Source organism: Phocoena sinus, chromosome 13 (assembly GCF_008692025.1).
Source record: "Phocoena sinus isolate mPhoSin1 chromosome 13, mPhoSin1.pri, whole genome shotgun sequence".
Lineage (NCBI taxonomy): Eukaryota > Metazoa > Chordata > Mammalia > Artiodactyla > Phocoenidae > Phocoena > Phocoena sinus.
In genome coordinates this window covers 52,644,517-52,655,805 of record NC_045775.1, presented here as the reverse complement: position 1 = coordinate 52,655,805, position 11,289 = coordinate 52,644,517, and the positions used below count along the sequence as shown (strand labels likewise).

The window sequence follows — 11,289 nt, the reverse complement described above, 5'->3', positions numbered from 1 at the left end:
CACTTAATTGACCACTGACCTGAAATGCTTGTAAACTGCTTCATGGTTACTGGTTTTAGCTTCCTAAGAAGACAGTTCCTAACAGTAGTAATAATGATAATAAAAATAGCAACAGCAAACATTTATATGTGCCAACTCTGTGCCGATATTATCCCAGGTGCTTTCTACATATTAACTCATTTTATTCTCCTAGTATGCCAACTGAGGTCGGTATTATTGTATTATCATCCCATTTTTACAAATGAAGAAACTGAGGCAAAGAGATGTTAAATAAGTTGCCCTAGTTTGCACAACTTGTAAATAAAAGAGCCAGGATTTGACCCAGGCAAAGAGCCCTTGGGTCTCTAAAAGATGTCTCTGAGACTATCTCCTAAATCCTATTTATCCTATAGTATCTAATCCTGTGAATTTGATTTATCATCCCTTAAAAAAAAAAAATCAGCCCTATTTTTCAGATGAGAAAACTAAACTCGCCTGAGGTCCCACAGCCAGGCCTGTGCAGAGCTGTGATTGAAACCTACATCTCTCTGACTCTAATGCTTTCTTTTTCCCTACTAAATGGAACCACTGGATTTGGTTAATACTCAACTCAATCATCACACATCTGATGCTCATTCATCTCATGCACAATTGTGGAGATTTTTGTAGGCAGGGGGAGGGGGAAGCATACAAAGATGATGAGATAAGGTCCCTCTCCTTAAGGAGTTCACAGCCATGGGGCGGGGGTAGGGGTGGGGGGAGACAGATGTGCAGACAAAGAGGTATACCAAAATGCTTAGGCGCTGTGATGGCAGTTGTGAAAGTTCAGCAGGCACAAAGGGATGAGAATGGAGTACTGAGGGATCCTTGTCTGTCACAGAGGGGAGTGAACTGAGACTTTTTATAATGTTTTTAATTCAAAGTTTTGTAACTAAAAAAGATTTTGTGATAAACTCTGTTGACCAGAAAATTCAACTAAGAGCACCCTGAGTATACGGATTCATTAGGTTTCTGCTGTAAATAATAATCCTCTCCAAATCCACTACAAATTGTTGCTATTTTCTTGGCTGTCCCTGGCTCCATAAACCTTAGGGGATTGGTAGAGGTGGTGGCAGATTGCTTTCTGGGAATTCATGAAACTCCTGACACTGAATGAAAAATTCAGTGAATATGTACATGTCTTTTTTCTGGGAAAGAGAAACCATAGCTTTCATTGGATTCTTTAAGACATAAAGTATCATCCAAAAGTTAAGGACCACTAAAATGATGCTTTGAAGGTATACTTGAACATATAACTATATCAACATACATATGGATATAGATATAGTATATGTGTGTGTATGTATATACCCCCTTACTTTGATGTGCCTAGAAAGTGTCTGGAAGGAAACACACCTTCCAGACTCTTAACAGCAACTACTTCAGGGGAGAGAGACTTTTTTTTAAAAGCAAAAGGCAAGGAAGACTGATTCTATACAACTCTATACTGATTTAAAAATTAAATAATCTTTAATAATTTTTAATGAGCACGTGTTACTTTTTTTTTTTTTTTTGGCTGCACCATGCGGCTTATGGGATCTTAGTTTCCTGACCAGGGATTGAACCTGTGCCCCTTGCAGTGGAAGCATGGAGTCCTAACCACTGGACAGCCAGGGAATTCCCAACATGTGTTACTTTTATAATTAAAATGTAAAAAAAAAAAAAAATCTGACTTCTCTTCTACTGCACTGTGGGTAGACCATGTTGAGAAAACCGTAACAGTGAGGAAGTGGCTGCTACAGAATTCACTATAGACATTATTATAATGAATTAATGAATAAGAGTTATGTTGTATTTAGTAAGCTTGGGTCATGGTTGTCCAGCAAGGATAAGGATAGTCTGCTGCCTGTCTGGGTACTGTGGACAGCCAGGAAGCCCCATGTGGCAGCAGACTCATCTTGCACATTGTCCTAGAGATGGGTGGCATTGAGTGAAGCCAAGGTAATAAGAAATAGCATCAGGCTCTACAAAGGACATTAGCAGCCTCAGCACAGAGACAGGTCTAATGTGGATGCAGGTTGCAAGTGACACTGGACCTCACAGCCCTCAAGGTCGTATCTCCAAACAAAAATCATCACTGGAAAAATTATCAGCATCTAAACACAATGAGCTAGGACATAGGTATTTTCTACAAGCACATTTTATTCTTTTGGTGAGTCTGGCAGGTAGAACATAGAGATGGAAGACAGTACCCTAAGGTCTCTTCCTGACGACAGCCTTGTACAAGTCCTCTGCCCTGTCTCTCCAGATGTTTCCCCATTTTGACAAGATGATAAAATAGCTTCTACAAAAGCCTCCAAATCGGTCATTCTGCGATCAGTGCCAAATTTTAGCCATGGTTCTAAAAATAGCCAGAATATGAATCATATAAAATTCCCAAATTTATTTTTATTTCTTTAATGTAAAAACAGTATAATAGCAGCATTAAGGATTTTAACTATTTTCATTATTCAGCCTAAATTCCTTTAAACTAGTAGTTTAATCTCTTATTCCACTGTGCAATCAAACCTATATTTCCCCCCTTCCCATTTCTCCCCCACCTCCATCCTGTAAATCAACAGAACTTGAAACCCTAACACTAGCAAGAAACAGAAAACTAGCCAAGAGCAGGTAAGAGAGAAACAAAAGGTCTACTTACAGTGCTTGGTGAGTAAAAGATGTAAATACCCGTATTTTACTATCTTCTCATGTACAGGCTTAGTATTTTATTCTGATAATATATATACTAAACTTGTGAATTATGTTGGTTGGCACCATTTATCTGACAGGAAACAGGCCGAGGCAGGTTCCTTTGCAACATAAGCTAGTTGAGCACGGCATGTAGTTGTGATGTGGTAAGAGACGTTTATGGCCGTCCCCAGATAAGGGAGAACTGACTGCACTTAGATAAAAACTGCTATTTCTCAAATTTTGAGGCAAAAAACTGTACACTTTGCAACTAGAGTTAAATGCAAACTAATTATGTTCTATTTACGTTTTCCCTTCTGCTGGCTAAATCACCATCTAAAATATTTGAAAACCTTGGCTGGGAAGTTGGACAGTTAAGAATTATAAGGTGGCAACTGTCTCACAAAGGCCCATCTTTTCCAGCATCCTGTTCTTTTAGAAAAGTATCAAACCATTTCTGATCTGACTCCAGAAGGCCTCCTTCTATATCCTTGTCCCTTCACTGGTCTAGATATTTATTGTGTACTTCAGAAAACAATATTTTCTAACATCTGTTTAACATTTATTTTCCTTTAATTTCTATTATATTCTGTTTTCCAAATTTTCACTCAGGTCTAAAAAAAGAACTTCAATAATTACTAGCTTGACACAATGTCAGCTATTTAAGATTTCAGATACTCAATGTGATCATTTGCTTTTCACCACCTGCTTGCACTTGGGAAAGACTAAGTTAAACTAAACTTTAAAATGCTGCAATTCCTTTTGAATCATCCTTAAAGCAAGACTGGGGGAAGAGAGGTTATATAAAGGAAAGAGGAGGCTATAATAGTCGAATTTAAGCCTCCACTGATGAAGCTGATAGGAACCAGAGCTTCCAAGAAAAGGCAGTCCTGAGAATAAGGCCAAATCCTTTGCTCCCTATCAACATGAAACTGCTAAAGTCTGGAGATTCTTTCTGACTTTATTTTGAAAGCAACGTTTGGCTTGTCTGTACTGTTTCTAAACAGACTGAAGTTACAGTGCTTATGGTTTAAGCAGGGACAATTTCTACAAGGCCCAATTCAGGCTGAGGATTATTTTTATTTTGCTCCACATTTCCTGAACTCAAAATAAAGTGGTTTTAACCTAGGGTTATAGAGGTAGGAAACCTAGTGGGGTCTGCTGGGACCCTTATGCCAGTTTTCTCCTTTCCTGGTCCTTTCTCCATGCTTGCCCCATCCCCAGGAAGATGTCCTAGTATAAGTAAGTGCCCTTTGCAAAAATTTACAAAAACAGGTCAGTACCAGAAAATACAAAAAGCAGATAATATCCAATAGGCAAGAAAGGGAATAATTTAGTCGCATACTTTCTTAGAGGTAATACAAACTGATATTAACCTTTTTGGAGAGCAATTTGTAATGTTTATCAAAGTCTTAAAAACTGTGTGCTCTGTACATCAACTATACCTCAATAATAATGATGATGGGTCATTTAACTCTTCTTAGTGAGTACTATATTTTCACAATAGACTATAATAAACATAATACTCCCTTGGCAATCAGAAAGTAAAAAATCACCAATAAACATAAAACACATGCAAACATACCCTGTCTGAAACCACTTGCATTCAAAAGTGTTTAGTGTTAAATATGGGGCCCACCTTCAGCAACCAGTTTCTTTTATTATCATTATTCTGAAAATTTCAGTATGCATTCACAGTTTTACCAATGACCTAGGGTTTGGGGATATAATAAAAAAGCCCATGTCCACTTTTGTGGCTATTACTTTCACAGAATGACCTAAATAGAGCTTCAAACCACAACAATGATGCCCTCTCCCTGTGGGCCCATGGACTGTTCCTTCAGGCCTCCATAGACTTTCATTGGAAATGTGACTCAATACTAACATGGTAGCTACAGTTCTTCCTTTCAGTGACATCTGGAATCCCATTATCTGATGAGATATTCTTTTCCTCCATTTTACAGCAGGAGACATTATCTGAATTCTCCTGGATCACGTGACAGTAGCCCTGAGAACAGAAAGCAAGTTTTAATAGTTCTTTCACCAAACCACGCGCCTTTTCTGAATCTATTTACCATACTGTTTCAAGATGTTTTCTGAAGGGTCCACAGGGGCTACATTTAAAACTTTCTGGTTATTGTCTGCTAACTGCTGGGATGGTTTTAATCAGGGAGGAAGCCAAATTTTCTGCTTGGGTTTTGGAAAAGCTCCTAAAATGTCTTTAAACTGATTTAGGAGAAAATGCTTAACAGAAGAGGAATTATTACTGCCCTGGAATAAACTCATTAGAACTGACATATGCTGTAACCACAGACCAAGAGCACTACATTTTGGGGACACATTACATCCCAAAGGCAACTGAAGTTTCTAAATGTTATCAGTGTCAGATGACAAAACCTGTTCAACAAGGACCATAGCCTCAATGTACTAGTTGACAGTTCCTCCTCTTAGAATATTCTTGGTGTTTGGTATAACTTCTCTTTCAGGACCTAGTTTGTTTGTTTATTTATTTATTGGGTACGTTGGGTGTTCGTTGCTGCACGCGGGCTTTCTCTAGTTGCGGCAAGCGGGGACTATTCTTTGATGCAGTGCACAGGCTTCTCATTGCAGTGGCTTCTCTTTGTTGCAGAGCAAGGGCTCTAGGGGCGCAGGCTTCAGTAGCTGTGGCTCACAGGCTCGGTAGTTGTGACTCGCGGGCTCTAGAGCGCAGGCTCAGTAGTTGTGGCACACGGGCTTAGTTGCTCCACGGCATGTGGGATCTTCCCGGACCAGGGCTTGAACCCGTGTCCCCCGCGCTGGCAGGCAGATCCTTAACCACCGCGCCACCAGGGAATTCCCAGGACCTAGTTTTTATGCTAGTTTTCTTGAAGAAATTGTCTTGAAGAAGTTTTATTTGATGACTTAGGTAAAATTTTCTGAGGTAAAGACCTCACATCACTTCAAGAGACATTTTCCCTTCCCACCATCCTGACTTGAGATAAGTGAAGGGAGACCCTTTATGATGAGGCCAATTTAGTTCTAGGTTCCAGAAAAGCCCAAGTTTCTCAGTAGCTCAGATCAAACCAGACCCCCCAAGATTTAAGCAGAACTAATACAAATGCCTCAATCAGTTCCAGAAGCATCTCATGTCTTACTAAGGTCAGTAAACCTCTTCTAGGTTAGGCAGGCTCCTCTAGGCCTCAGCTTAGGCCATATTTGGTCAGCCTTGACCAAATTTATACATGATTTATCATGTATAAATTCCTATAATCCTACCCAGGAATAAGCCACCATAGCAAGGGTTTCTAAAGCTGATCCCACCCCAGTCCTACTGAATCCAAGTCTCTGTGGATAAGGTCCTTAAGGCCATTTTTTAAAAAAATGCTTTTATGAGTGCCTCTGTATGCTGAAGTATAAGAACGTCTGCAGTAGATCAACTATAAGAGTAAATGAAAGGAAGAGAGAAAGAAATCGCAGCAAGCTGAGGCAGGCAAGATTTGAACTTGAGGATTTAATACTATTGGGGGAATAAGATTTTTTTTTTTATTTTAAAAAAGCAGGTCCCTGGGGAGGGATCATGAACACCTTTGCTTCAACAGCTCCATCTTCAGCTAGGCTGGCTGCATCAGTGTGCTGATACTTTCTTCTACCTCTGAGAGCTTCTTCAGGACTTGGGTGACCTTGACCTCATCAAACTCCAAACACAGAAATTCAGATTCCTGGAAAATATAAAAGGATATTTTAGACAAGACCCTCAAGATAGCCAAGGCTCTGGATCTGGTGTGACCTAGCTCCAAAGCCCAGGGCCCCTACCCAGCAAGCCTGACTCAGGCCTCAATACCTAAATGATATTTTATCCACACAACACCCTAAATGAAACTACTTCTATGAGGTGTTTCATAAATGCTAAAGAGGTATACAAATGTCTGGTGTTCTCTTTAAGAGGCACATGAGAAGCTCTTCTTGTCTGTCATCACATTAATCCCATAATAATTTTTAAGGTAAGTACTTAAGTATTGCTGTTTTATAGATGATGACTCTGAGACACAGGGAGGTTAACCTGTATCACAAAATCAGAAAAAGGCAGAGTCAGATTGTGAACTCCCAGCTCTGGCTGACTCCAAAGTCCATGCTGTCTCCATAGCACCCTGTAATAAAAACAATGGAAGGAGGATTTAGATTGGCTCTGTGTTTGCCTCGGAATTGGGCTACCTTGGATTTAGTGGTTATACTAGAAATTGTGACAAGCTGTGAACAAGTTGCTTGGGAAACATCAACCAGATAATTGAAAGATAACCAGATCTTGAAACAGCCTTAAACATTTATGAGGCCTTTCCACTTGCTACAAGCCAACTCTCCCAAGATTTCCCTCAAAAACATTCCTCTCAATAACTGTTAGGATCAATCAACCCCAAATTAGGTAGAAATCAAAGAAAAAGGCCTTTGAAGTGTGGTGACAGAAATTTCATGTAACACTGGACAAATGCTAGGTCCACACTGTCTTGAGAGACAAGGGGAAAGTATAGGATTTTAAGAGTGACCATATTCAAGATCCCAAAGAACAATAACCATGTAATTTTAGAGCAGTATGAATTCTTAGAGACCATATAACCCAACTACCTTGTTTTTCAGGTTATGAAATTGAGGCCCCAGGCATGTTAAATGACATGCCTATTATCCCTGTTTGTTGATGGCACAGTCACCAGATCAATGTTCTTTTCTCTATATTTTCCTTTCTAAATACATGGCATTCCCCACCCCCATTCAAAGTGGCAGGCAAAGGAAGACCAATAAGCATCTTCAGAGGGAGGGAGTCACTCTGTCATCAGCTAGAAGAACCTTCAGGATCTGACTTTGTAAAAGTACCTTTGCTGTTGGTGAGCTGCTGTGCTGTGTCTATACTGATGGCACTGAACATCACCCAGGAGAAACAAGTACAGAGGGGGAAGAAGGGGCCTCTCAGATGAGAGTCTTTCAAAGGGAGGAAAGGCAGCTTTCCCTGGCTACAAGGAACTTTTTCCTCAAACATGTATTTAAATAGGAAAGGGGTATAGTCTCATATGTGAGCTTAGAAACTGCCAGGTTTTCATTTAGTCGAAAGCAAAAACCAATTAAAAAAAAGAAAGATGCCCCTGTGTTTGAGCTACAGGCAGGGTTATCTCCTTTTGGAAATAAGAGCAAATGTATGGCAAATTAGGTACTTCACTTGGCTAAATTAAGAACAGGTCTCAGATTTGAAAGCCTCTTATTCTTCATTCAGTTTTATTGAGCTCTTTAGCCCAACTTTAAAACATTTAAAAATATTTGGCCTTTGGAACAATGGTCTAGAAACTAATAATTGCCAGAGTCTAACATATATATTTAGGAAACTGGCAGAAAAGATGATGTAATCCATGTTTCACCTCAGTGAGATAAAGTCAGTTACAATAATAAATCACCTCGATTTCCATTTATATGGGAAGAGCCTATCAAGGACAATGTGCATAGAGATAGGAAAACCTGAGCAAAGTTTATTAATAAATAGCCAGGATCTTTTTTGACTGAAAGTCATTCATTTGTTATAAGTTTCAGTATTCAAATTATCTTTGATTGGACCTCTAAGTATTAATGAAGCTTGGTTTACTTTTAAGGGGAATCAAATACTAGAGAGAAAAAGCAGGCTAAACAGAGTCCAAAGTTAAACAAATATTTTCCACACACTCCCAACCTTCAACTCTCTCCCCTGGAAACAATGCACACTAACAGTCTTAGAAAGACACATGTAACCATACATTACTCTTTAAGAAACAGTTTACCTGAAACTATATTATCAAGGCCTAGCTTCATCTAGTTATGTCATCGAAATATTTTATCAGGGGCTTCCCTGGTGGCGCAGTGGTTGAGAGTCCGCCTGCCGATGTAGGGGCCACAGGTTTGTGCCCCGGTCCGGGAAGACCCCACATGTTGCGGAGCCGCTGGACCCGTGAGCAATGGCCGCTGAGCCTGCGCGTCCGGAGCCTGTGCTCCACAATGGGAGAGGCCACAACAGTGAGAGGCCCACGTACCGCCAAAAAAAAAAAAACAAAAAACAAAAAACAAACAAAAAAAAAAAATATATATATATATATATTTTATCAGGAATTCAGGGGCCTTTAAACTGGGGCTTAACACATGGAGCTTTGTTCAAATTTTGCATTTGGCTGGGGTGCCCTACAGAAAATACATCTAAAACACTTGAAAATATCTTTAGAAATGCAGGTGATGCTTTTCAAGCCAGACGCAGAAAGTACAAGAGCAATCTGAAACACTTGATTTTTTTCTCAAAGTCATCCATCTTGATCTGGTCATACTGAGCAATGACAAGACTAAATTCCTGTACTTAAATATCTGAGTCAAGAGTTAGAACCTGCTTCTTAGCAGAGTTCAGATACATCATGGGATAGAGCCAGAAAATGGTTATCAGGTGAATAAGCAGGTGCATCATTATTAAGAATATGTACTTTGTGATCACAGTGAGTATGGCAGTGTACTGAATTCAAGGGTTTAAGTAACTATTCCAAATTAGAAAAGAAAGCAAAGGTAAAATATTCAAATATTCTTTCCAAGTACAAAAGCTAAACATTCATAAAATCCTAAGAAGAGACCTTTGAGAGGCCACCCTCTCCAAACTAACAACAAAAAAAACCTAGCTAGCTTTTAATGACTTCTATAGAAGGACATCTTACAGGTTCCTAAGGAACTCCTTTCCCAGGTAACCACTCTGACATTCTTCAGGAAACTCTTACTTGTCAAACCTAAATCTTTAATGTTTTAGCTTAAACTCATTTCCCAACAGGGTCAGAGAGTATAATTGATTATTATTTTATATAAAACTTGAAGGCTGTTATTAAGCAAATGTTTGGTTTCTCCATCTACATACTATTAAATAACCTCTCTGTGTGTACTGTCCATTTAAATGACTTCCTTATCTAGGTCCAGAAGCATACCCTGACCAATTATTTGGCAAAACAATACTACAGTGACAAAATGCTAAAGATAGAAATTAAAAAGGACTATGACTTAATAAATACCTAAATAGAACCATTTAGAATAAACTGAACATAAGAAAAAATAGAAATCTTATAGCCTATCTTCTGTATTATTTCCCATGCAAAGTTTCCATAAAGCTTTATCCCCAAATTACTGGTCATATTTAGCATTAGAATACAACTTTGGCAAATTCTAACATGTTGTGGCCTCTTAAAAATTCTAAAGTTGGGGGATGGAGGATGAGAGTGTGAAAGGATGCCTTAGGATCCTGCGAACCAATACTGATTCAGAAGGCCACATACAGGTGACCAGCTTTCATAAGGCTATTCCAATTCTTCTTTTGGCTTCATTTATTGACACAAAGGGACTCTTGGCTGAGCACAAACTTTTAGCCATGAAGCCTATCCCTCTGTTTGGGCTGTTCTTTCCTAAACTTAAATTAACCCTCTGAGCTGGAGCTCTGCCACTCTGTCTCTTCTGGAGAGAGAAAGAATGTATGGCAAAGGTCAAAATTGGCAATAGTGTCCTGAAGATAAATTACATAATAAATAAGATACCCAAAGGCTTTGAACATTGCCCACAAGAAAAGTTTAAAACAGCTTCATGAGTAAATCTGTGTTCGCCACTCAATCCCATACTTTCTGCAGCTTTCTCAGAATTATACCAATACTGCTCCCTAACTCTTTCAGGAGACCTCAAAATAGCTTCTCTGTGGCAAAGAATCCTCCAAGTTACTTCAAAAGGGACCACTTATCCAAAATTAAAATGTTATAGTTCCCTGAAATCTGTGCTGATTATTCTCCACTTGTCTTTTCATAGCCATTCTCCACCTTTCTCTGCCTTGTTCCAGGTCCTATAAGATTGTCATTCCTTTGTTCTCTGGCTTACAGTTGGGTTCTGACAAGAGAAGACAGAGGTCAGGACATTTATTCTCTTACCCCCAACTCCTTCTCCTCTGCCATTTCCAGTATTTTCTATGTAAGGGTATCATTTCTTTATTTCCTACTTTACTTCTGGCCTCAATCACTATTTCAGTATAAACAGGAGTTTCTTCTGACTGTGAAAGTACATAATCACCAAATACAAACTCCAAAGATGAGCACAGCAAGAATTTTGGTCATGACTAAGTTGGCAGAAAGGCTGCCCTCTAAGTGATAAATATGATAGTATGAACCAGAACCAGTATTTAATTTTTTCTATCATCATTTGATATTAAAATTATAACAGCATTTTGATATTAAAAAAGAAGAAAAAGAATAATAGTAACAACAACTGTGTGAGATGACATTTCATGAAGAATTTGCATCAAGGGTCTTGATACCAGACACATGGCCTCATCTCTACAACCTGTTCTTATATCCTATATCTAAAGCAATGGATAGCTTATGCTGCAGCTTAAAACAATACTTTCCAAAAGAAAACTTGTGATTTATAATGTTTTTTAATCTTTCAACGAACATTTTTAGCAATACATAATTACAACCAATGGTCCTTACTCAGGCCATTTTTAATCCTGAGGAAATCCTCATTTCAAATATAATAGCTGACAAGTCCTACATCTACTGTGTAAAAAGCATGATAAAGCAATTTTCCAAAAGGGAAAAAAATTATACTGTA

The 11,289-nt window shown here is 38.8% G+C and overlaps 1 protein-coding gene across 2 annotated transcripts in view; it reads right to left on the bottom strand.

Moving 5' to 3' along the window:
- The window catches only part of COMMD1 (copper metabolism domain containing 1), a 168,359-nt gene that overhangs the window by 5,957 nt on the left and 151,113 nt on the right, over positions 1-11,289 (bottom strand). Inside the window, exon 3 of one of the 2 annotated variants that reach the window (XM_032652619.1) lies at positions 6,250-6,383. In XM_032652619.1, coding sequence (XP_032508510.1) covers positions 6,276-6,383 — 108 coding nt within the window. In that variant the 3' untranslated portion in view covers positions 6,250-6,275. Of the gene's footprint in view, positions 1-6,156; positions 6,384-11,289 lie in introns of those variants that run through there. The other variant, XM_032652618.1, reaches the window with a different exon arrangement.